Source organism: Rhinoderma darwinii (assembly GCF_050947455.1).
Source record: "Rhinoderma darwinii isolate aRhiDar2 chromosome 5 unlocalized genomic scaffold, aRhiDar2.hap1 SUPER_5_unloc_22, whole genome shotgun sequence".
Taxonomy (NCBI): Eukaryota; Metazoa; Chordata; class Amphibia; order Anura; family Rhinodermatidae; genus Rhinoderma; species Rhinoderma darwinii.
Genome location: NW_027461779.1, coordinates 123,539 through 148,521, shown reverse-complemented (window position 1 = coordinate 148,521; position 24,983 = coordinate 123,539). Strand labels below are relative to the sequence as shown.

At 42.3% G+C, this 24,983-nt stretch overlaps 1 protein-coding gene across 2 annotated transcripts in view; it reads right to left on the bottom strand.

The window, feature by feature from the left end:
- Positions 1-6,527: 6,527 nt before the first annotated feature.
- The window catches only part of LOC142687357 (uncharacterized), a 32,264-nt gene continuing 13,808 nt past the window's right edge, over positions 6,528-24,983 (bottom strand). The window contains exons 1-7 of one of the 2 annotated variants that reach the window (XM_075847563.1): positions 19,997-20,111; positions 9,951-10,116; positions 9,436-9,605; positions 8,935-9,112; positions 8,154-8,188; positions 7,791-7,870; positions 6,528-6,979 (exon numbers count right to left, since the gene is read on the bottom strand). In XM_075847563.1, coding sequence (XP_075703678.1) covers positions 6,582-6,979; positions 7,791-7,870; positions 8,154-8,188; positions 8,935-9,112; positions 9,436-9,605; positions 9,951-10,116; positions 19,997-20,070 — 1,101 coding nt within the window. In that variant the 5' untranslated portion in view covers positions 20,071-20,111 and the 3' untranslated portion in view covers positions 6,528-6,581. Of the gene's footprint in view, positions 6,980-7,790; positions 7,871-8,153; positions 8,189-8,934; positions 9,113-9,435; positions 9,606-9,950; positions 10,117-19,996; positions 20,112-24,983 lie in introns of those variants that run through there. The other variant, XM_075847562.1, reaches the window with a different exon arrangement.

The following is a 24,983-nucleotide window of genomic DNA, read 5'->3' as shown; positions in this document are numbered from 1 at the left end:
TCTTTTGTATGCTCTGGGACACCTCTAGGTTCTTCTGAACCTGGGCCCAGACTGTGCACCGTTCACGATGAACGACATCTACCTCAGGATTGTTGGAACCACCAGGTGAAACGGAGGGGAACCGTGGATTGAACCCAAAAATACAGAAAAAGGGGGAGACCCCTGACGAGTTACTGACCCAGTTATTAAGGGAAAATTCAGCGAGGGAAATGAAGGAGACCCAATCATATTGACAGTCAGAGATAAAACACCTTAAATATTGTTCTAGAAACTGATTAGTCCTCTCCGTTTGGCCATTAGTTTCAGGATGGAAGGCCGAGAAGAAGGACAGATCAATCTCCAACTTTTTACAGAAGGCTCTCCAAATCAATGAAACAAATTGTACCCCTCTGTCAGAGACAATATTGACAGGAACCCCATGGAGACGCAGGAAGTGTTTGATAAAAAAGGTAGCTAACGTCTTAGCATTGGGTAGTTTCTTGAGGGGCACAAAGTGGCACATCTTACTGAAGCGGTCCACTACCACCCATACCACCGACTTGCCTTGAGATGGAGGCAGATCGGAAAAAAAATCCATGGAGATATGGGTCCAAGGTCTCTGGGGAATGGGCAAAGAACATAGTAAGCCCGCTGGTCGGGACCTGGGAGTCTTGGACCTAGCACAAATTTCACAAGCGGCGACGTAGGCCTTAACGTCTTTAAGCAACCTAGGCCACCAATAGTCTCTGGCAATGAGGTGCTTGGTGCCCAGGATGCCTGGATGGCCAGATAGTGCAGAGTCATGATGTTCCCTGAGTACCCTTAGCCAGAATTGCAGAGGAACAAACAGCTTGTTCTCAGGAAGGTTCCCGGGAGCTGAACCTTGATCAGCCGCAATTTCGGAGACTAAGACAGAATCAACAGAGGAAATGATTATACCTGGGGGCAAAACACAAGCAGGATCTTCCTCCGAAGGAGGGCTGGCCATGAAGCTACGCGACAGTGCATCAGCCTTAATATTTTTAGACCCAGCCCTATAGGTGACCAAAAAGTTGAATCTAGTAAAAAATAACGCCCATCGAGCTTGTCTCGGGTTTAGCCTCCAGGCAGATTCTAAGAAAACTAGATTCTTGTGGTCGGTAAGGACCGTAACCTGGTGACTAGCCCCCTCCAGGAAGTGGCACCACTCTTCAAATGCCCATTTAATGGCTAAGAGTTCGCGGTTGCCAATGTCGTAGTTACTCTCAGTGGGTGAGAACTTCCTGGAGAAGTAGGCACAGGGACGGAGATGGATGAGGGACCTGGTACCCTGGGACAAAACAGCACCCACTCCCACCTCGGACGCGTCAACCTCCACGATAAATGGCTCCATTTGGTTAGGCTGAATCAGCACTGGGGCCGAGATAAAGCATTTCTTAAGGATCTCAAAAGCCTGGACCGCCTCTGGAGGCCAATGGAGGAGATCAGCACCTTTGCGAGTGAGATCCGTAAGAGGCTTAGCGATGACCGAGAAGTTAGCAATAAATCTCCTGTAATAATTAGCAAACCCCAGGAAGCACTGTAACGCCTTCAGGGAGGCAGGTTGGACCCATTCCGCCACAGCCTGAACCTTGGCAGGGTCCATGCGGGATTCATGAGGAGTGAGGATTTGACCCAAAAATGGTATCTCCTGCACCCCAAACACACATTTTTCGGTTTTAGCAAACAGTTTGTTTTCCCGAAGGGCCTGGAGCACCTTCCTGACATGCTCAATGTGGGAGGACCAGTCCTTGGAAAACACTAGGATGTCATCAAGGTACACTACAAGAAATACCCCAAGGTAGTCTCTTAAAATCTAATTTATGAAATTCTGGAAGACCGCGGGAGCATTACACAACCAAAAGGGCATGACAAGGTATTCGAAATGACCTTCGGGCGTGTTAAACACAGTCTTCCACTCATCCCCCTCTTTGATGCGGATAAGGTTATAAGCCCCCCGTAGATCAAACTTAGAGAACCATTGGGCCCCCTGAACCTGATTGAAGAGATCAGGAATCAAAGGAAGGGGATACTGGTTCCTTACAGTGACCTTATTCAAGTTTCGGTAATCAATGCACGGCCTAAGACCACCATCCTTCTTCCCTACGAAGAAGAAGCCAGCACCTACCGGCGAAGTAGAGGGGCGAATGTAACCCTTGGCCAGGCATTCCTGGATATATTCTCTCATGGCTTCACGTTCGGGACAAGAGAGATTAAATATCCTACCCTTAGGGAGCTTAGCTCCTGGCACCAAATCGATTGCGCAATCGTATTCTCTATGAGGAGGTAACGCTTCAAAGGCCTTTTTAGAAAAAACATCAGCGAAATCCTGAATAAACTCAGGTAGAGTGTTCACCTCCTCAGGGAGAGAAATAAAATTAACAGAAAAACGTGACGTCATTCATTCATTACCCCATTTGGTAAGATCCCCAGTATTCCAGTTAAACGTGGGATTATGCAACTGCAACCAGGGAAGGCCTAATGCCAAATCGGACGATATACCCTGCATAACCAGTACAGAGCACTGCTCCAAATGCATGGAGCCAACAAGGAATACAAAAACAGGGGTATGCTGTATAAAATAACCATTAGCAAGAGGAGTGGAGTCGATACCCACTACTGGGACAGGTTTAGGCAAATCAATCAATGGCATAGCTAGAGATATAGCAAATTCCACAGACATAATATTAGCAGAAGACCCTGAATCCACGAAGGCACTGCCGGTAGCAGACCTACCACCAAAAGAGACCTGAAAGGGAAGCAAGATCTTATTAGGTTTCATATTTACGGGAAATACCTGTGCGCCCAAGTGACCTCCCCGATGATCACTTAGGCTCGGAAGTTCTTCTGGCTGCTTATTCTTACGCCTAGGACAGTTGTTCACTTGATGCTTGTCCTCCCCACAGTAGAAGCAGAGACCATTCTTCCTGCGGAAGTCTCTACGTTGTTGGGGAGACACGGAGGCCCCGAGTTGCATTGGTTCATCCGAGTTTTCCGTGGAAGAACGAAGCAACGGAACTTCGGGAGCCATCATGGGGGAGCCAGAGGAGAAGGCACAAAAACTTTCAAGTCGTCGTTCCCTGAGACGTCTGTCAAGTCATACCGCTAAAGCCATAACCTGATCTAGAGAGTCAGAAGAGGGGTAGCTAACTAACAGGTCCTTCAGGGCGTTCGACAGACCCAATCTAAACTGGCACCTCAAGGCAGGGTCATTCCACCGAGAAGCTACACACCACTTCCTAAAGTCCGAACAGTACTCCTCAACGGGTCTCTTACCCTGACGTAAGGTCACCAGCTGACTCTCGGCAAAGGCAGTCTTGTCAGTCTCGTCATATATGAGCCCGAGAGCAGAAAAAAAAGGTCAACAGAGGAAAGTTCAGGGGCGTCGGGAGCCAAGGAGAAGGCCCATTCTTGGGGCCCGTCCTGGAGCCGGGACATAATTATACCCACTCACTGGCTCTCGGAACCTGAGTAGTGGGGCTTTAGACGGAAATAGAGCCTACAACTCTCCCGAAAGGAGAAAAAAGTCTTCCGGTCCCCTGAGAACCGGTCAGGCAACTTGAGGTGGGGTTCAAGAGGTGAGGTGGGGGGCACTACCAGGGTAGCATCTTGCTGGTTGCCGCTCTGAGCCAGGGCTTGGACCTGTAGGGAGAGGCCCTGCATTTGCTGAGCCAGGGTCTCAAGGGGGTCCATAGTAGTGACAGGGACCAGGGTAGAAAAGGTTTATGGGCCTGTTATTATGTAATGGTGGGGTAAGGAGACAGACAGGTGAGCCCTAATCTACCAGCCACTCAGTCCCCGCCTACTTGCAACGGCCCGTCCTAAGCGACGGCGCACAACTGGGCGACGGTCCCCACGCTCACTAAGTGCACGACAGACAAACAGACAAGGGTACACAGAAGCTAAGCGAAATGGGGCTGTTGCCCACAGCAACCCCGTGAGCAACAAGAATAGTGAACGAGCCGAGTTAAACCAGCAGTGGACAAGGTACAAAACGCAGAGCAGGAGAATAGTGAACGAGCCGAGTCAAACCAGGAGAGGACGAGATACAAAACGCAGAGCAGGAGAATAGTCAGTCAAGCCAGGGTCAATATGAAGCAGAAGACAAGTAGTAAGCAGCAGCAGCAAGGCCAGGAAACAGACTGAAAAGAATCACAGGCAAAGGAGGAGCAGGAAGTGATGGTATAAATGGACAGAGGGCGGGAGCTAGCTCCGTCTGGCCAGGCTGTGATAGGCTCTCCCACTCCTCAGCCTCCCAGGCTGATTGGTGGAAGAAGGGGTCACTCGACCAGACTTAGGAGCAGGTGCAGAGTGAGTAAAAACGGGCGTCGACACAGAAGCTATGTCTAGCCGATCCTTTACATAGAGAGAAGGGAAGTACTCTTCACCTGAATACGCAACGGCTAATCCGCATCAATTTAAGGCCTGGTTTACACGAGCATGTGCGTTTTGCGCACGCAAATAACGTGGCATTTTGCGTGCGCAAACGGCACTTAACAGCTCCGTGTGTCATAACCATCTGATGTGCCGCTGCGTGCTTTTCGCGCAGCCGCCATCATTATGACACTCCGTTTGGATGTTTGTAAACAGAAAAGCACGTGGTGCTTTTCTGTTTTCATTCATACTTTTTACCGCTGTTACGCGAATCACGCTTGTCCCACGGAAGTGCTTCTGTGTGACATGCGTGGTTTTCACGCACCCATTTACATCAATGGGAGCGTGATGCGCGAACAACGCACAAATATAGGACAAGTCGTGCGTTTTTTGCAGCGGACTCACGCTGCGCAAAACTCACGGACTGTCTGCACTGCCCCATAGACTAACATAGGTCTGTACAACACGCGTGAAAATCACGCGCGTTGCACGGACGTAATATACGTTCATGTAAACAAGCCCTTATGCACATTTTAGGCAAAGCCGCAACAAAATCTGCAACGCAGATTATGTGCGGCATTGATGCGGACAGTGTCTGTAGAAAGACGCCACGTCTGGTCATACCCTTAAAATAGACTAAAGCAGCAAGTCTTCTAACATTCTCAATCCTTGTCTGAAATCTCAATTAAGCATGAGCTGCGCAAATCTTATATTTGTATTGACTGCCTATACCGACATGTGGACCTGCTTTATTTTTTATTTTCCTGCGTTTAGGGTACTATTGCAAATTTTAACTACACAGACTTTGTTTATTCCAAAAGTTATTTTTTTTTACATTTTTAAATTTTCTTCTTTCAAATACAAAATTCTTTCAATAATTTTCATCTATAAAATTGCTTCGCACTGAAAAAAATCGCATTCCCCCCCCCACGATAAAAAGAGAGCAAAAAAATAAATAAATATATATATTTTTTTTTTATTATTTTATTTTCCTGCTTTCAACCAAACAGTTTTTTTTAACATCTGGGGATACCTCATTACACCATCTTCCCCATTGCTGAGAACATTTTCTAGTTGCCTTCATGTTTTTACATGTAATACCTTTAAGATGGATGTATCTCAGGACCGCTACCTTCCATTCTGGGGCTCATTAGAGATCCATTGTTTCAGTATCATTTTTCTAGCAATATATAAACTACACCCTAGAGATCTTTTTGGGGAATTATTTAGAGTTGTCCCAAGACTACATCAAAGTATACATGTAATTGGACTGCAATCTATCTCAACGTTATAAATTCTATTCAAAACTTCTATAACCCTGTTCCAGTATCTTCTTAACTTTGGACAATTCCACAACAAGTGGATCAAATCTCCCTGCAAGCCCTAACATCTTGTACAACTATCCGTCTCTCGATAACCCATTGAATATTCCAAAGTTAACTACTTGTTTGAGATGGATTGGTCAAATCCTTTGTTAGAAAAGCACACAAAACAGTTCTTTGAGACGAGGTTATGTTTTATTGATAGAGAGAATATAGAAATGATAGCTGTTTGTACTGCTATTTCTCTTTCATGAAACCCTTTTTTAAAGATGTTACTTTTTGCACACATGGTGCGGGTCGGTGCGGGAAGTTCTGATATTTGCAAAGAACTTTTGATTGTTTTTCCTGCTTTGCACTTTTGAATTGTAAACATTAGGTTTTTTGAGATTCTGTTAGGAAAGTTTTATTTAAAATGTATGCTTATTTGATGCAATGAAATGAAATATACACTGAGCTATGCAGAACTTCTCAGGAAATGATTTTTCTGATAAAGTGTTAAATATGCTTTGCTTTCAAGTTTGGGGCAGTTGGATTTCTCAATAGAGACAGATGGACTTTAAGGAAGTTCAACTTTATCCCAGTTTCAGTTGTTAGTGTCAAAATATGCTATATGAAGCAAAACTGCATTAGACTAGTATTTTGTGTAAGATACTCACTGTCATGTGCAAAATGTCACCTGGTTGTGGTTAAAGCCTATATAAACGTGTGCTTATGTGATGAAGCTCAGACAACTGCTGATCTGCCATTTGTCTCCTTGCCGCAAGAATAAAAGAAGCACTTATTCAGATGAATCATTGAATTTTTATTGATAAGAATGGAAAATTCTCCCAACAGATTCCTGAAAGCGGATGGAAGGGGCTGATTTTGTAACCCTCTGATAAAGCAGAATTATAGGCTGATCATTTCCCACCAGCCAGATAGTCTCCAAGTTGTTGTATAATCATTGTCATATGTTAACCCGAGATTTGAGCGTGGTCTCACAATCTGTCCATTCTGCACTTCTATGATCCTCTCTCTCAGGTCCTGCTCCTCAGATCTTAATAAGTTGATGTTTTCCTTAGGATCTTCTACCTCTTTCAGGACTAGCTCTGTAAGGTCACCCTGCACGGTGGGCTCTGGGTCTGAGCTCTCTGGTTGAGATGATGAAGAAGAGGAGGGTTCTTTAATGCTTTCTGATCTTTCTTTGCTCTCTCTACTTTTTTCTTGAGTGACTTTCTTTCCAGAGATTTTAGATTTAGCAACTTTCCACCAATATCTGACATCATCACTCATTCTTAGCCAGCCCCCTAAAACAAAATAACACAATTATAAAGCCGCAACACAAAGTACCTGCAATACCTTTATATACCTACAATATATAAACTATGCCTCGTTCACACTTTGCAGTGTTGGTTAATTTTTTGTGCAGTGAATGGATAGTTATGACTACCCATTTACACAACTGTTTGTGAATGCTGTGGTTTTGAGTGCCTATTGCATTTTTAACCTCATCATGCCTAAATCCTGGAATTTTTGTACACACAGGTTACGTGTATGGTGGGGTGCGGTGTACATCACTATCGCTGAGTGAGGACGAGCTCCAGTAATATTCTAGTAAATATTGTGGGCCGCCCAGAAGGATACAGGAATAATGTATATAAACAATTGTAGGTAGGAACAGCTGACTTTGTTTATGGCGACCAATCAAATTTAAGTTTCCATTGTACTATTGAAGGTTAAAATATGAAAGCAGAGATATGATTGGTTTCCATGAGCGGCAGCATTGTATTTTTCCTCTAAATTAGATTTAGACCCCCTGTGTATTCTTCTGAAGAGAACGGCGTATTCAGCGATGCACATTTAAGATTTATTAGGGCATATGGACATAATAGAGGGGGACCCCTTAATCAGTAACCTCCTCTATTACCCGGGTTGTGTAAAGTAATCAGGTTCCGATACTAAACTCCTGCATATTACTTCGTCTTGTAGCACCTTCTGTTCACATGACATTCACATAGGAAGCAGCGTCTTATCCAGGAGAAGACGGAATAACTGCAGTCACACTTTCTATAAGAGCTTGATGTACAGACACCATACACACTATAAAAGACGACTTACTTCTCTTTATATTCTCCTCTTCTATCCAGCATTCAGGATCGATATTATGGATCTTTTCATTGAATTTCCAATCCATTGACCTGTGAAGTGCAAAAAAGGAAAAATGAAAAGATATGTGAATTATTGTATGTTATAGAACAACTTCTGGAGACACAGTCCTTTCTTTTACTGAATTTTATGTTACCCTATTTCTCATACTTGGGGTTTAAATTTATACTATGTTTTAATTAAAAAAATGGTACCTTGTCCTGACTCAGCCTCTAGGGCCTCATTTATTAATATAACCTGTGGGGTCTACATGTCCCAGCACAAAACATAAAAAAGACATAAAATAAAATGATGAGAGTGAAATAAATAACATACCTTGTATCTGCAGATAATATGTCATCAAGATGAAACTGTGAAAGACAATGAATAAAGACGTTAGTTCCTATTTGTGACATACAAGGAACCCCACAATCCGGCATCTCTAGATTGTAAGCGCTAACGGGCAGGGGCCGCTCATTTGTCCCGTGGAATATATTATACCTGCTGTAGAAATGAAGGTTATTACTATTACTATTATTATTAAGGCTGGGTTCACACACCCTATTTACGGACGTTAATCGGGCGTTTTAGCCCCGAATTACGTCCGAATATACGGTTCCAAAGCATCGGCACACATCTGCCCATTCATTTGAATGGGTTTTACGATGTTCTGTGCCGACGGTCATTTTATTTACTCGCGCCGCTGTCAAAAGACGGCGTGTAAAAAAGACGCCCGCGTCAAAGAAGTGCCTGTCACTTCTTGAGACGTAATTGGAGACATTTTCCATTGACACAATGGAAAAACAGCTCCAATTACGTCCGCGAAAAGCGCTTGCACTTGCCATTACGTCTGAAATTGCGGAGCTGTTTTCTCCTGAAAACAGCTCCGTGATTTCAGCCGTTACGGACGTGTACGTGTGAACATACCCTAATAAAGCATGAGCGGCTGAGCTGCAGGAAACATTATGTCAAAGATACAGGAGAAGGCCTTCAATCTCCATTAGACTTCACCAGAACGTCCTAATACAAGTCTCTTTGTTCTGTGCCATCAATTTCTCCTTTTCCATCACTAAACCTACAAAACCCCAGTAATTCAGTGGATAAAATCTTGACTCACAGGTTCCTGCTGGTTGATGTGATGGATTATATATTCCCACTGAAGGAAGGTTTTGTCACGTTCTCCTTTTGGGGAATGAACGTGAAATAAATGTTCTCCTTCAGTTTCCACAGACACAATTTGATATAATTGGTGAAGCTGTTTTGTGGCCATCTTGATTTTGGACACCGGCCACATCCTGCAGGAAATGAAGAAGACAGAGAATAAGATTTAGCGGAGAATCATTGTTGGAACAATTTCTCTATATTATAAGTTATAATTCTTACTACATTATAGTTCATATTATTATTATCAGCCTTTATTTAGACAGCACCACATATTACACAGCTCATTATGGGGGAGGGGGCTGTTATAACACAAAGTATATTGAGATTTATAGTAGATAAGACTTGTGGCAATATACCATATGATGCATTACTGCAAAATTAGTGAGGTTTTCTATGGTAATGTGATCAGTTTAGTGGACATATGGAAGGATATATAATTCCCATGATCCCTTACCTTCTAGGCATGAATTCATCCATTAGAGGGTTGTAATCTATCCATAGGAGTTCCTCCGCCAGAAATGAATCCTGCTGCCTTGATATTACAGCCAGCACTGTTATTAGAGGCGCTCTCCTAAACTCGATAATTTTCTCCCTCTTTTGTCCGATCTTCTCTTTTTTAATCAGCTGCGTAAGTAAATGGAGACAGAATTACACACTGGGAGTATACACTGGTTTTATATATAGCCTTCCCTATCCTAACCTCTGTATACAGCTACTAGTCACCACTGCTGTATACAGAGGACAGTGCTGTACAATGTACTGGACAGATCTACAACTTCTCTCACAGCAGAGCTTCATTCTCAGCCCAACCTGGAGATCAGACAGAACATATGGAAGATGTATGACCAATATTACTCTGAATATATTCACTGATGACATTCATAAAGCATTTATGAAAATAACACTCGTCCATATACAATCATCTCTTCATATACAACCTGCTGGTCAGATACATAGAACTGCAATTACCTCAGAGAAGATTCCATGGACGATCTGGGATGTTTTCAGGAAGACCAGTTCTCCAGATAATCTCTCCTTAAAGTCAGGGACATCGGTGATCACTGGGTTTATAAGATGGTCACTGAACTGTCTGCCTTCCCTTTGGAGGCGTTCTTCCGATTCGTCATCGGCGGCCCTAAAAGTTGAATAAATAATTAGGAAAATGAGAACATTGAATGACTGGATCATTATTGTACATGCAGCATTAGCAGTGACTTTAAAGAGAAAGCTGAATGTATTCTGTATACTGCATCTACTATACATGGAAACAATACAATAAATAAACAATGTCTCCTCTGACAGATCCCATTTATTCCATCAGGATGAAAACAAATGGTAAGTACATTAGTTGGAATCAGTGTGCACATATTCTGTATGGATGTCTTATAGGATCCAGGAACTTGGCAGACAGAACTATAAAGTATAATGTCGTCTCTGTTTTTGCTAGAAGCAACCATTGAGGACCATCATAACAACTTAACCCTTTCAAGACCGAGCTCATTTTGACCTTCATGACCAGCCCCATTTTCTCAAATCTGACATGTGTCTCTTTATGTGGTAATAAGGGGGGATTCACACGAGCGTGTATTGGGTCCGTGCGGGCCGCGTGGTTTTCACGCGCCACGCACAGACCAATACAAGTCTATGGGGCAGTACAGACAGTCCGTGCTTTTTGCGCAGCGTTTGTCAGCTGCGCAAAAAGCGCGACATGCTCAATATCTCCGCGTATTTCGCGCATCACGCACCCATTGAAGTCAATGGGTGCGTGAAAACCACGCTGGTCGCATGGAAGCACTTCCGTGCGAACCGACTGAAACAGCGCACCAGCTGTCAAAAGGATGAATGTAAACAGAAAAGCACCACGTGCTTTTCTGTTTCCAAACATCCAAATGGAGTGTCTTTGAGATGAGCGAACCCGGACAATCGAACCGAACTTCACCGGGTTCGGCCGAACTCGTTTTGGCCGAACCCGGCAAAAAAAATTCCGGTACGCGACGTCAGGAGATAGTCACTGTCCAGGGTGCTGAAAGAGTTAATTATGATTTTTCTCATTTTAAATGTATCTGCTTGTAAAACAGATAGTAATACCACACAAAATAGTTACTATTTTATATATTCCATATGTCTACTTTATATTTGCATTGTTTTTTGAACATTATTTTATTTTTCTAGGACGTTACAACGTTTAGAACTTTAGCAGCAATTTCTCACGTTTTCAAGAAAATTTCAAAAGGCTATTTTTACAGGGACCAGTTCAGTTCTGAAGTGGCTTTGAGGGCCTTATGTACTAGATAGACCCCATAAATCACCCCATATTAAAAACTGCACCCCTCAAAGTATTCAAAATAGCATTCAGAAAGTTTCTTAACCCATTAGGCACTTCACAGGAATTAAAGCAAAGTAGAGGTGAAATTTACAAATTTACAAATTCATTTGTAATACATTTTTTTCTGTAACACAGAAGGTTTTACCCGAGAAATGCAACTCAATATTTATTGCCCAGATTCTGCAGATTTTAGAAATATCCCACATGTGGCTCTAGTGTGATAATGGACTGAAATACCGGCCTCAGAAGCAAAGGTGCACCTAGTGGATTTTGGGGCCTCCTTTTTTTAGAATATATTTTAGGCACCATGTCAGGTTTGAAGAGGTCTTGTGGTGCCAAAACAGTGAGACGGTTTTGGAAACTACACACCTCAAGGAATTTATCTAGGGGTATAGTTAGCATCTTGACCCCACAGGTATTTTGCTATATTTATTGAAGTTTGTCTGTGAAAGTGAAAATCTACTTTTTTTTCTGAAAAAATATTAAAAAAAATAATATTTGCAAGGAATAAAGATTAAAAAGCACCCCAGAACTTGTAAAGCTACTTCACGCCAATACCCCATATGTGGTACTAAACTGCTGTTTGGACCCACGGCAGAGCTCAGAAGGGAAGGAGCGCCATTTGGATTTTGAAGCGCAGATTTTGCTGGATTGGTTTTCAGTTCCATATCGCGTTTGCAACGCCCTGGAGTAAGCAAAACAGTGGAATCCCCCCAAAACTGACCCCATTTTGAAGACTACACCCCTCAAGGAATTGTTCTAGGGGTATAGTTAGCATTTTGACCCCACAGTTTTTTTGCTGAATTTAGTGGAATTAGGCCGTGAAAATGAAAATCTACTTTTTTCTGAAAAAACATAGAAATTTTTAATTTTCACAATGAATAAAGGAGAAAAATTACCCCAAAATTTGTAAAGCAATTTGTCCTGATTACAGCAATACGCCATATGTGGTAATAAACTGCTGTTTGGACCCACGGCAGGACTCAGGAGGGAAGGAACAATATTTGGCTTTTGGAGCTCAAATTTAGCTGGAATGGTTTTCGGGTGTCATGTCGCATATGCAAAGCCCCTGAGGTACCAAAACAGTGGAAACCTCCCAAAAGTCCCTTTAGGGGACTGGAACGAGCGATCATTAGGTCGCTGGTACAATACACTGCAATACTAATGTATTGCAGTATAATGTCATTATACAGGCTCCTGTAACAGCGCGATCGCTGTTCCTGTCCGTTAGTCCCGGGTGTCAGCTGTAATACACAGCTGACACCTGCAGAATATGGAGCGTGCACAGCGCATGAGCCCGCTCCATAAATAACCCCTCGCACCACGACATGCTATTAAGTCGTGGTGCGCCAAGGCGTTAATGCGCAGCGGATGGTGCAAAGTGAAAATTAAAATTTTCCACTGATATGCCATTTTAATGTACAATATATTGTGCCCAGTTTGTGCCACTGAAGACAAATACCTCATACAATGTTGAGCGGGTTCTCCCAGATATAAAATGTCATATATGTGGACGTAAGCTGGTGTTTGGGCACGCTGTGGGGGGAGGGAACACCATTTGGCTTTTGGAGCGCAGATTTTGCTTGGTAACTGTTCTGTTTGGGGTTTTGCTGGTATTTCAGTTTATGATGTGGGGGTATATGTAATCTGTGCGGAGTACATCAGGGCATAATAAGAGGGTATAATAATGGGGTACATAAATAATAATTCGCAGATATGTGGCCGGTGTCGCACTGATAAATGGTGCCCAATCTTATCCGCTTTTGGAACACTCTGCACATTTTGCATCGCCATATTCTGAGAGCCAGAACTTTTTTATTTTTTCTCCAACGGAGCCGTGTGAGGGCTTATTTGTTGCGGGACAATCTGTACTTTTCATTGGTACCATTTTAGGGTACATGTGATTTTTTTAAATCACATTTTATTAGATTTTTTTGGAAGCAAAGTGACAAAGAAACATTAATTCTGACAATGTTTTTCGTATATTTTTTTTACAGTGTTCACCGTGCGGTATAAATGACATTTTACTTTATTCTGCGGGTCGGTACGATTACGGCGATACCATATGTATATAGGTTTTTTATGTTTTGTGGCGATTGCGCAATAAAATCACTTTGATGAAATTATTTATTTTTTGTGTATTCTGAGAGTCATAATTTTATATTTTTCCGTCAAAAAAGCGGTGTAAGGGCTTGTTTTTTGCAGGACAGGTTGTAGTTTTTATTGGTATTATTTTGGGGTACATGCGACTTTTTGATCACTTTTTATTCTATATTTTGGGAGGGTTGATGACCAAAAAAAAGTGATTCTTGACATTGTTTTTTAATTTATTTTTTTTGCGGTGTTCACCGTGCGGGAAAAATAATATTATAGTTTTATAGTTTGGGTCGTTACGAACGCTGTGATACCAAATATGTGTACTTTTTTTTAACATTTTCATTTTTTTCCTATAATAAAAGACTTATTATAGGGAAAAAAGCATTCTTTTTTTTTGTAACTTTTATAACTTGTTTTTACACTTTTATAAAACTTTTTTATTACTTTATTTTTTACTTTTTACTTGAAGCCTGGCAGCACTGATCGCTGCTATAATACATTACACTACCTAGGTAGTGTAACGTATTATAAACTGTCAGTGTGACGCTGAGAGTCACACTGACAGGAAGCTTATGAGAGCCAGCATCCGGCTGGTTCTCATAGGCTGCTGTGCATGGCAGACCCGGGCGCTGTTATATGGCCCCCGGTTCTGCCTTATAACCGACTGCAGCACCCGCAATCGGTCCCCGGGAAAGTTTGTTGTAGCAACAAACGTTCCACTTTGTTATAGCAACAAACTTTCCAGTTCGTTGCTACAACACACTTTCCCTGCGATCACATGACCGGGACCTGAACTAATCAGGTCCCGATCATATCTCCGGGACCAGAGGTAGGTGATAACAGCGCGATCCGGGTGTCAGCGCTACTCTGAGACACCCGGATCGCGCTTTTAACACCCACCGTGAATTCACGTCGGCACTGCACAGAGCCCAGCAAGTGCCGACGTGAATATACAGTGGGCGGTCGGGAAGCGGTTAAACTGTGTGACTATAGTTTCCCTCCTTATTTCAGGTTCTTTCCACGATTGAGTTGGCTCCGAGAGGAGATTATAGATCTGGACACTGCAGATTCTGCAGCCAACTCAATCGTGCAAGGATTGAAATTAGGAGGCTTGACGACTAAAGTGGATAACATCATTCATTACCTGTAGAACCGAATTTGTTGTGTGTATTGTCATGTGTCCCTGTAATCTCTATTACATCAGGAGGACCATCCACCCGATATTCAAGAGATTCAGGCAGCATGTACGATCTATTGGGTACAAGGTAGGGATCTCCTCCTTTTAGTGAACGCATGCTTACATATCATGGAGGTAATCCCAGGGGAATGTGGATTGCGGGCATTTTGTGCATTAAACACGCTTTCACAGGGGGGGAATAGACATAACCTTTTGCTTCAAAAAAGAGGCAGAAATTGATCTTACAGGCGGAAGCCCTCGTTCCATTAGGTCTTATTGATCGCAAAGATCTAAGTGCATTTTTTAAGTTAAAGTATGTTATTCTATTCATCTTATACAGATGTAACTGCGTAGACTCTGTCCAAACATTTGTTGTGTCTTATGTATCACTGTAATGTACGATTTAAAGTTGCCTTGTTGCTATATAACGCCGAGGCCTTTACAAAGTATAAGGGTACACGTGAAACTGCCGTAGGTTAACACTCCACATCCCACTACTGCTTATGCTGAATAAAGTAGAAATCAACATTGCTAAATAGTGAGCACAGTGGTTTTTCTCATCATACAAATACTTGATCTAATGCTGCACCGCAGGGTCTAATGACTAATGTCTAATTTTCATAAAGGGAAGCTCTAACCGTGAAAGTGCAGGTGTCTCTAAGAAAGTGGCCATTCAGTACATAAATATACTGATAGAGATATATATATATATAATACAACACATTCCTCCATAAATCATATCTAAATAGCAGTATTAGGGTAGTGGGGGTTATTACTCCATGCAAACAGCCCTTACAAGCTTGTCCACCATTAACCCCTTCCCGACATGCGCCGTACATGTACGGCGCTGTCGGGAGGTGCTTCCCGCAAAGCGCCGTAGATGTACGGCGCAGTGATGGTGCGGGCTCAGAAGCAGAGCCGGCACCATCACCGCGGGGTGACAGCTGTATTATACAGCTGGCACCCTCCTGTAACTGCCAGCACCGGAGCTACTCTCCGATCCGGCAGATTAACCCCTCAGATGCTGCGCTCAATAGAGCGCAGCATCTGATAGGTTTTCACCCTACCGGCAACCCAGTGATGCAATCGCTGCGTTGCTGTGGCAATCGGACGCCAGAAAATGGCGTCCGAGTTTGCCTTGTACGGGAGCCGATGAGGACCCGCCTGCGGCGTGTCCTCATAGGCTTGCTGTCAGTGAATAACTGACAGCGCTAATACACTGCACTTCGTATGTAGTGCAGTGTATTAGAGTAGCGATCGGGGCATCAGGCCCTCATGTCCCCTAGTGGGACAAGTCAGAAAAGTAAAAAAAAGATAATAAAAATGTGGTAAAGCAATAAAAACACACACATTTCAAATAAAAATAAAGCTAAACTGACTTTTTTCCCATAGTAAGTCTTTTATTATGGGAAAACCCATAAAAAAAAAACAAAACTATACATAATTGGTATCGCCGCGTCCGTAACGACCCAAACTACAAAACTATTATGTAATTTATCCCGCACAGTGAACGCCGTAAAAAAAAACATGAAAAACAACGCCAGAATCTTTGTTTTTAGGTCACATTTCCTTCCAAAAAATGCTATAAAAAGTGATCAAAAAGTCACATTTACTCCAAAATAGTACTAATAAAAACGACAATCCGTCCCGCAAAAAATAAACCCTGACACCGCTTTGTGCACGCAAAAATAAAAAAGTTATGGGTTTTAGAATATGGCGACATAGAAAACAAATGATTTTATAAAAAAAGTGATTTTATTGTGCAAAAGCTGCAATACATAAAAAAAAACTATATAAATTTGGTATCGCCGTAATCGTATCGACCCGCAGAATAAAGCTAACATGTAATTTATGGCGCACTGTGGATGCCGATAAAAAAAACAATAAAAAACGATTCCAGAATTGTTTGTTTTTGGTAATTTCCTTTACCAAAAAATGAAATAAAAAGTGATCAAAAAGTCGTATGTGTTCCAAAATGGTACCAATAAAATCTACAGCCCGTCTCGCAAAAAACAAGCCTGCACACCGCTCAATCAACTGAAAAACAAAAAAGTTACGGCACTAGTAATGCGGTGATGAAAAAACATCTGAATGTGCAGGCCGGAGGGGAACATTCCTTCAGTTTCAGGGCCCTAGTATTTAGGAACTAGGAAAAGGAAGGGACATAGCACATCCGCTGGAAGCGAGGGCGCCCGTATTATACCAGCGGAAAACTTTCCCAGCAATATTTCCCAAACAACGAAGGAGAAAAAGTCCCCAAAAGGTGCAGAGTGTTACAAAAGGGGGATAAGAAAGAAAACCGTTTATCAGTGTTACACCGGCCTGTGCATAACGGATCGCTTCACAGCGTAACACACATCTATGGAGAATTGTATTATTTACCCCATTATTATACCCTCTTATTATGCCCTGATGTTCTCCGCACAGATTACATATACCCTGATGTACTCCGCACAGATTACATATACCCTGATGTTCTCCGCACAGATTACATATATCCTGATGTTCTCCGCACAGATTACACATGCCCCCACATTATAAACAGAAATACCAGCAAAACTCAAACAAAACTACCAAGCAAAATCCATGCTCAAAATGGCGGTCTATTCCTTCTTAGCCCTACAGCGTGCCCAAACAGCAATTTATGGCCACAAGTAAGGCATTACCATACCCGGGAGAACCCGCTTAACAATTTATGGGGTTAGATTCTCCAGGGGCACAACATATTGTGCGATGAATAGGCAGATCAGTGGAAAAATTGCAATTTTCACTTTGCACAATCCACTGCGTATTCATTTCTGAAAAACACCTGTGGAGTCTAAATTCTCACTACACCCCTTGATAAATGCCTTTAGGGGTGTAGTTTCTAAAACGGGGTCACTTTTGTTTTGTACATCAGGGGTTTTGCAAATGCAACATGGCGTCCGCAAACCATTCCAGCAAATTCTACGCTCCAAAAGATAAGTACCGCTCCTTTTCTTCTGAATGCTACCATATACGTAAACAGCCTATTATAACCACATATGGGGTGTTACCGTACTCGGGAGAAATTACTTTACAAATGTTGGGGTGCTTTTTCTTCTCTATTCCTTGTAAAAATGAAAAATGTTGATCTAAAACTACATCTTGTTGGAAAAAAAAATTATTTTTCATTTTCATAGCTTAATTCTAATTAATTCAGCAAAAAACCTTTGGGATCAAAATTTTCACTATACCCCTATATGATTCCTCAGGGGGTGCAGTTTCCCAAATGGAGTCAATTTTGGGGTGTTTCCACTGTACTAGTACTACAGGGGCTCAGCAAATGTGACATGGCGCCCAGACACTATTCAAAATCCAAATGGTGCTAGTTCCATTCTGAGCCCTACCGTGTGTCCAAACAGATGTTTGTGACCACATGTGGGGTATTGTTTTACTCGGGAGAAGTTGCTTTACTAATTTTATGGTGCTTTTTCTCCTTCAGTCCTTGTGGAAATGAAAAAAAAAATACCTAAACCTACATTTTATTTGAAAAAATGTAGATTTTCATTTTTACGGCCTACTTCCAATAAGTTCTGTAAAACACCTGTGGGGTCAAACTGCTCACTGTACTCCTAGATAATTTCCTCATGGCGCTCTTTCCATTCTAAGCCCTGCTGTGTGTCCAAATAACTGTTTATTATCACATGTGGGGTATTGTTTTACTCGGGAGAAATTGCTCTACAAATATTGTGGTGCTTTTTCTACTTTAGTTCTTTTGGAAATGAAAAAAAATTAGCTAAACCTACATTTTATTTGAAAAAATGTAGATATTCATTTTCATGGCCTAGTTCCAAAAATTTTTGCAAAAAAACTGGCTGGTCAAAATGCTTGCTACATCCCTAGATAAATTCCTTGAGGGGTGTAGTTTCCCAAATGGGGTCACTTTTGGGGGGTTTCCACTGTTTTAGTTCCACTAGACCTGTTCAAAGCTGACATGGTGCCTAAAATATATTCTAATAAAAAGGAGACCCAAAATCCACCAGGTGCTCCTTTGCTTCTGAGGCCGGTGCTTCAGTCCAGTAGCACACTAGAGCCACATGTGGGATATTTCCTAAAACTGCAGAACCTGGGCAATAAATATTGAGTTGCATTTCTTGGGTAAAACATTCTGTGGTACAAAAAAAATGGATTCAAAATGAATTTCTGGAAAAAAATAATGAACTTTGTAAATTTCACCTCTACTTTGCCTTAATTCCTGTGCAATGTCTAAAGGGTTAAGAAACTTTCTAAATGCTGTTTTGAATACTTTGAGGGGTGCAGTTTTTAAAATGGGGTGACTTATTGGGGGTTTCTAATATCTAAGGACCTCAAATCCACTTCACAACTGAACTGGCCCCTGTAAAAATATCATTTTGAAATTTTCTTGAAAATGTGAGAAATTGCTGCTAAAGTTCTAAGCCTTGTAACGTCCTAGAAAAATAAAATGATGTTCAAAAAACGATGCCAATCTAAAGTAGACATATGGGGGATGTTAGTTAGCAGCATTTTTGTGTGGTATAACTGCCTGTCTTACAAGCAGATACATTTAAATTGAGAAAAATGCTAATTTTTGCAATTTTTCGCTAAATTTTGGTGTTTTTCACAATTAAATACTGAATGTATCGGGCAAATTTTGCCAGTAACATAAAGTCCAATGTGTCACGAGAAAACAATCTCAGAATCACTTGGATAGGTAAAAGCATTCCGGAGTTATTACCACATTAAGTGAAACATGTCAGATTTGAAAAATGAGGCTCTGTCAGGAAGGTCAAAAGCGGCCAAAGAGGGAAGGGGTTATACTGACCTATTGGGCCATATGAGGTAATAGAGGGGGGCCCCATACTCATAACTCCCTCTATAAGACTGGAGATACATTTATTATTTGTGGAGTGATGGCTCCAATGTAAACTGCGAGTGACAGTTACAGTCCATAGAGTTACACTGAGTTACATGTACATGAATATTAATCAGAAAGACATGGACATAAAGAAAAGTTGTGCACAAGTTAAATGCATGTCAAGTGCAAGGTCTGTGTCTATATATATTCTCCACATACATATACTGTACAAATATGATTACTGCTCAATAGTCATTGTAATGCAGGAGAAATCAGTATCTGAACATCCCAGGGCAGATTGTCTGTAGCTGGGATCCAGCAGCTCTGGGGGTAAAACACACAATCCCTTGTTATGATTCCTGATGGAACAGCAGATCTGGGATATCTACTTCTCTTACATAACCTGAAGAAATAAACCTTTGTTCACACTATAAAATACAGGATTTATTTATTCCCAGTGTGAACAGGGACAAGCTTCGTAGAGACAAAATGTTTCTACAAAACATCATCTCGTGTTTAATAATATTGTGGAAATCTAAACATTTTAGAAACACTTGAGATTCTCCTCCTTCACTTACCAGATATTTTTTTCGGCCCGGGTCAGACTGGAACTCTTATCGAGTTTCAAACCTTTCTTCACTTTCCTCAACATTTTGTAATCACTTTGCTAATTAACGAGACGTGCAGCGCACAAGAACCAATCAGCAAGATTCTAAAGGCCCCGCCCTGGGAGAGCTGCCCTTATAGTAGTAGTGATGTCACAATGAGCATTGGTATGTAGTAGTGATGTCACAATGAGCATTGGTATGTAGAAGTGATGTCACAATGAGCACTGGTATGTAGTAGTGATGTCACAATGAGCATTGGTATGTGAGCAGCAGGTACATTGATGAAGAACATATCAGTGAATATTATATACAGAGCTGTGTAGATAGTTCTTCAGTGTCAGTAATCATGGATCTTTCCGGAAGCCAGAGGCGTAGCTAGGTTCACCAGCACCCGGGGCAAAGATTCCGTTTGGCGCCCCCCGCAACCTCTTTCCCGACATCTCCTTCCCCCTCGCCGTGTTTGTTTTCTCTACCAATCGACGTGTCATTTCTTTTTATGTAACTCGAGCATATAAACATTTGTACATTTCACAAGCAATATGGTTCTATACACAACACCAGAACCAAGCTCAGTACATATATACAGCCCCAGAAGCAAGCTCACTACATATATACAACACCAGCACAAATACAGCTCAATTTAGTGCAACCCCTGGTGTATAGGTGTGTACGGCGTACAACTACAGCTCCCAGCATGGCCCAAACAATGATAAGGATATGCTGGGAGATGCTGTTTCACAAAAAATAAATCCTATCATAATCATACCACCCATCATCTCTCTGCACATCATACAGTGACTACAATACTGATTAGAGGCAGAACAAACATTTACATTAAGTGACTCACCGGTGACGTCTCAGATTCTAGTTCTTCCTCTCCATCCGGTCCAGACCTCTATGATGACTTCTCCCGGTCACAGCCCATTTCTGCAGTTTGCCGCTCAGATGTCTTCAGCTTCTCACTTTACCTACATTTCTGCACCTATAAATAAATATAACGTTATCATTATACCACACACTACGCCCCTACATATAATAGCGCCATACACTGCACCTCTAATTATAATAGCACCATACACCGTGTCCCACACACACACTGTGCCCCCTGTAGATAGTGCCTGCCATAGGGCCCCTGTAGATAGTGCCCCCATATAGACCACCCCTGTATATAGTGTCCCACAAATAACTCCCCCTATAGTGCTCTACAGATAGCCCACCCCTGTATATAGCCCCCTGTAGATATAGCCCACCCCTGTATATAGAGCTCTACAGATAGCCCAACCATGTATGTAGCCCCCCTGTAGATATAGCCCACCCCTGTATATAGTGCTCCACATATAGTCCACCCCTGTATATAGTGTTTCACAGATAGCCCACCCCTGTATATAGCCCACCCTTGTACATATAGTCCACCCCTGTATATAGTGCTCCACTAGATAGTCCACCCCTGTATATAGTGTTCCACAGATAGCCCACCCCTGTATATGCTATATACAAGGGTGGGCTATCTGTGGAGCACTATATACAGGGGTGGACTATATGTACAAGGGGGCTATATACAGGGGTGGGCTTTCTGTGGAGCACTATAGGGGGAGCTATTTGTGGGATACTATATACAGGGGTGGGCTATATCCACAGGGGGACTATATACAGGGGTGGGCTATATCTACAGGGGGACTATATACAGGGGTGGGCTATATCTACAGGGGGACTATATCTACAGGGGGACTATATACAGGGTTGGGCTATCTACAGGGGGACCATATCTACAGGGGGACCATATCTACAGGGCTGGGCTATACACAGGGCTGGGCTATACACAGGGCTGGGATATACACAGGGCTGGGATATACACAGGGGGGCTATATCAACAGGGGTGGGCTATACACAGGGGGGCTATATCTACAGAGGGGCTATATCTACAGGGGGCTATATACAGGGGTGGGCTATATACAGGGGGAATATATCTACAGGGGGGGCTATATCTACAGGGCTGGGCTATATACAGGGTGACTATAACTACAGGGGGGCTATAAACAGGGGTGGGCTATCTATGGAGCACCATATACAGGGGTGGGCTATATCTACAGGTGTAGCTATAGCCCACCCCTGTATATGGTGCTCTATAGACAGCCCACTCCAGTATATAGCCCCCCTGTAGATATAGTTCCTCTGTATATAGCCCAGCCCTGTAGATATAGTTCCCCTGTAGATATAGTTCCCCTGTAGATAAAGCCCCCCCCCCGTAGATAAAGGCCCCCCGTGTAGACAAAGTCCCCCCCCCCGTGTAGACAAAGTTCCCCCCTCCCCTCGCAGATACAGCCACACACTTTTATTACAATTTAAAAAAATAAAAAAATTCAAACTCACCTTATTCCCGCTCCCACGCCGTCCGGCAGCCATGGAGACCTGCTCTCTTCTGCGCAGGTCTTCAGGGAGTTGAACACAGCATCTAAGAAAGGCGCTGATTGGCTGGGCAGGATGACTTTCTCTGTCAGTCAGTCAGCGCCTTTCATCGACGGAAGCTTTACTGGTACAAAAGGTACCAGTTGCTTCATTCGTGGAAAGGCGCGGAAAGGCCGGGCACGGAACGTGCCCGGTCATTCATTGCTTCTAATTGTACCTGTGTCCTTGCGACACACGTACAATTATAGTGCAGGAGGAGGTGGCGCTGGCGCCCCCCTCTGAACTGCGCCCGGGGCACATTCCCCGCCTGCCCCCCCCTAGCTACGCCCCTGCGGAAGGTATTCTGTTATATGTTATGTGATTTTTTCAGTTTGTTTAGTATTTGGTTCTGTCACTTGATGTTTTTATTTCAGTCCAATCCATTTTTGGGAAAACACCTCATAGATTCCATCTATAGCCTAGATTCTAATAATTTCATAATATAAAGTGTACCCCCAATTATATGTAATAAATAACATTGTGCAGCACTTACTGATTACTGTAATATACTCTACTACTGTGTTTTGTCCTCTTGGACTGTTCCGCATGGACTTTTATATTACCCATACTGCACACCTCTCATGTAATACACAGAAGGAGACAGCAGGGCCGCACTGTTCATGAGATGAGCATCTGAATTCAATGGGAGAAGAAGGCTGCAATACCTGTGAATCGCCACTAAATGTGTCGAACATTCACAGTGAGCAAGAAGAAATGAAGGGGCTTACGAGCGCTGCAGCCTCTTCAAAATAGCTGATCGGCGGGGGTCCCAGGAGTCAGCCCCCGACCCATCAGCAATTGATGGCCTATGCTGAGGATAGGCCATCAATTTTTATTGGCTGGTAAAACCCCTTTAACTTTATTAACAACACACAGAGGAGACAGGGAGAAGAGCTGCTCCTCACAGACACTGACAGGCAAGATGAGATGTTGCTGTAGGTAGAAATACTTTATAACTTCTGCTCTTCAATAACCTATTATTCACCTGTTATATACCCGGACAGTATTACCTGAATGCCAGGGGTCACATGACTGCCGCCATCCTTAGTCTATTCAGTTATCCTATAAATTAATTTCTATGGACTAATCTGTGAGCAGTACCACTACAACTACACTGGTATAAAAAGGCATATGATCCAAATTTAAAATACATATATATCAGAAAGCTGTATAATTTCCTACTCTAGAAATAAATCGATAAAAAAATTGAATAAAAAGTAATGAAAAAGTCAAATTTACACCAAAATAGTACCAATAAAAACGACAGCCCTTCCTGCAAAAAATCCCTGACATAGCTTTGTCGACGTAAAAAATAAAAGTTATGCGTCTTAGAATAGGGAGACACAGGAATTTTTTTTTCTTTTTAAAAAGTGATTTGTGTAAAAGCTGCAATACATGAAAAAAACTAAATTTGGTATTGCCGTATTTGTATCAACCCGCAGAATAAAATTAACATGTAATTTATGGCGCACAGTGAATGCCAAAAATAATCACAATAAAAAACTATTCCAGAATTGCTTGTTTTGGTAATTTCCTCTTCTAAAAATGAAATAAAAAGTGATCAAATAGTCGTATATGTCCCATAATGGTACCAATAAAATCTACAGCTTGTCTCACAAAAAACAAGCCCGCGCACTGCTCCATCAACCGAAAAATAAAAAAGTTATGGCACTAGTAATGCGGCGATGAAAAAACATCCCGATCTGAAGACCAGAGGGGAACATTCCTTCAGTTTCAGGGCCCTAGTATTTAGGAACTAGGAAGGGAAGGGACATAGCACATCTGCTGGAAGCGAGGGCACCCGTGTTATACCAGGGCAACACTTTCCCAGTAAAATTTCCCAAACTACTGTAGTATATCTGGGGCAATAATGGGCTGCATATTGTTACAATGTTATATGACTTGACCCAGAGTGCTGGGTGTGGTCACTCAGCAGTGGCGGATTAAGTGTACCCTGTGCCTTGGGCTGTTGACACAACTTGGGCCCCCTTCTCTCCCCTCGCACGCAATTCGACCCCCCCCCCCAACCCGCTGACACAGTACCCGTCAGTGCCACTAACCTGACGGATACAGGTTTTAGCACTAGATACAGACGCTATTTATTCAGGATATAAAGCAGCTGTATCTCAAAAAGTAAAAATAATTTTTAATAAAAAGTATTTAGAAAGTTGCACCAAACACACTGTTTTATTAGAGAAACAAAAAAAAAGAATAAAAAAAAAGGTATCACCTCTCTTTAACCCCTTAATGACCAAGCTTGTTTGGACCTTAATGACCAAGCCAGATTTGTCAAATCTGGTATGTGTGACTTTATCAGAGAATAATTCTGCAATAGTTTTGCATATCCAAGGAATTCTGACATCGTTTTTTTGTCCCATGTTGTACTTTATTTTATTGGTAAAAGTAGACTGATACGATTTGTGTAAATTAATGAAAAAATATCTAAATTTATGACATTTTGTAAAAATTAACATTAACATGTTTCCCTATTTGGAACTGGCAATATGTCACA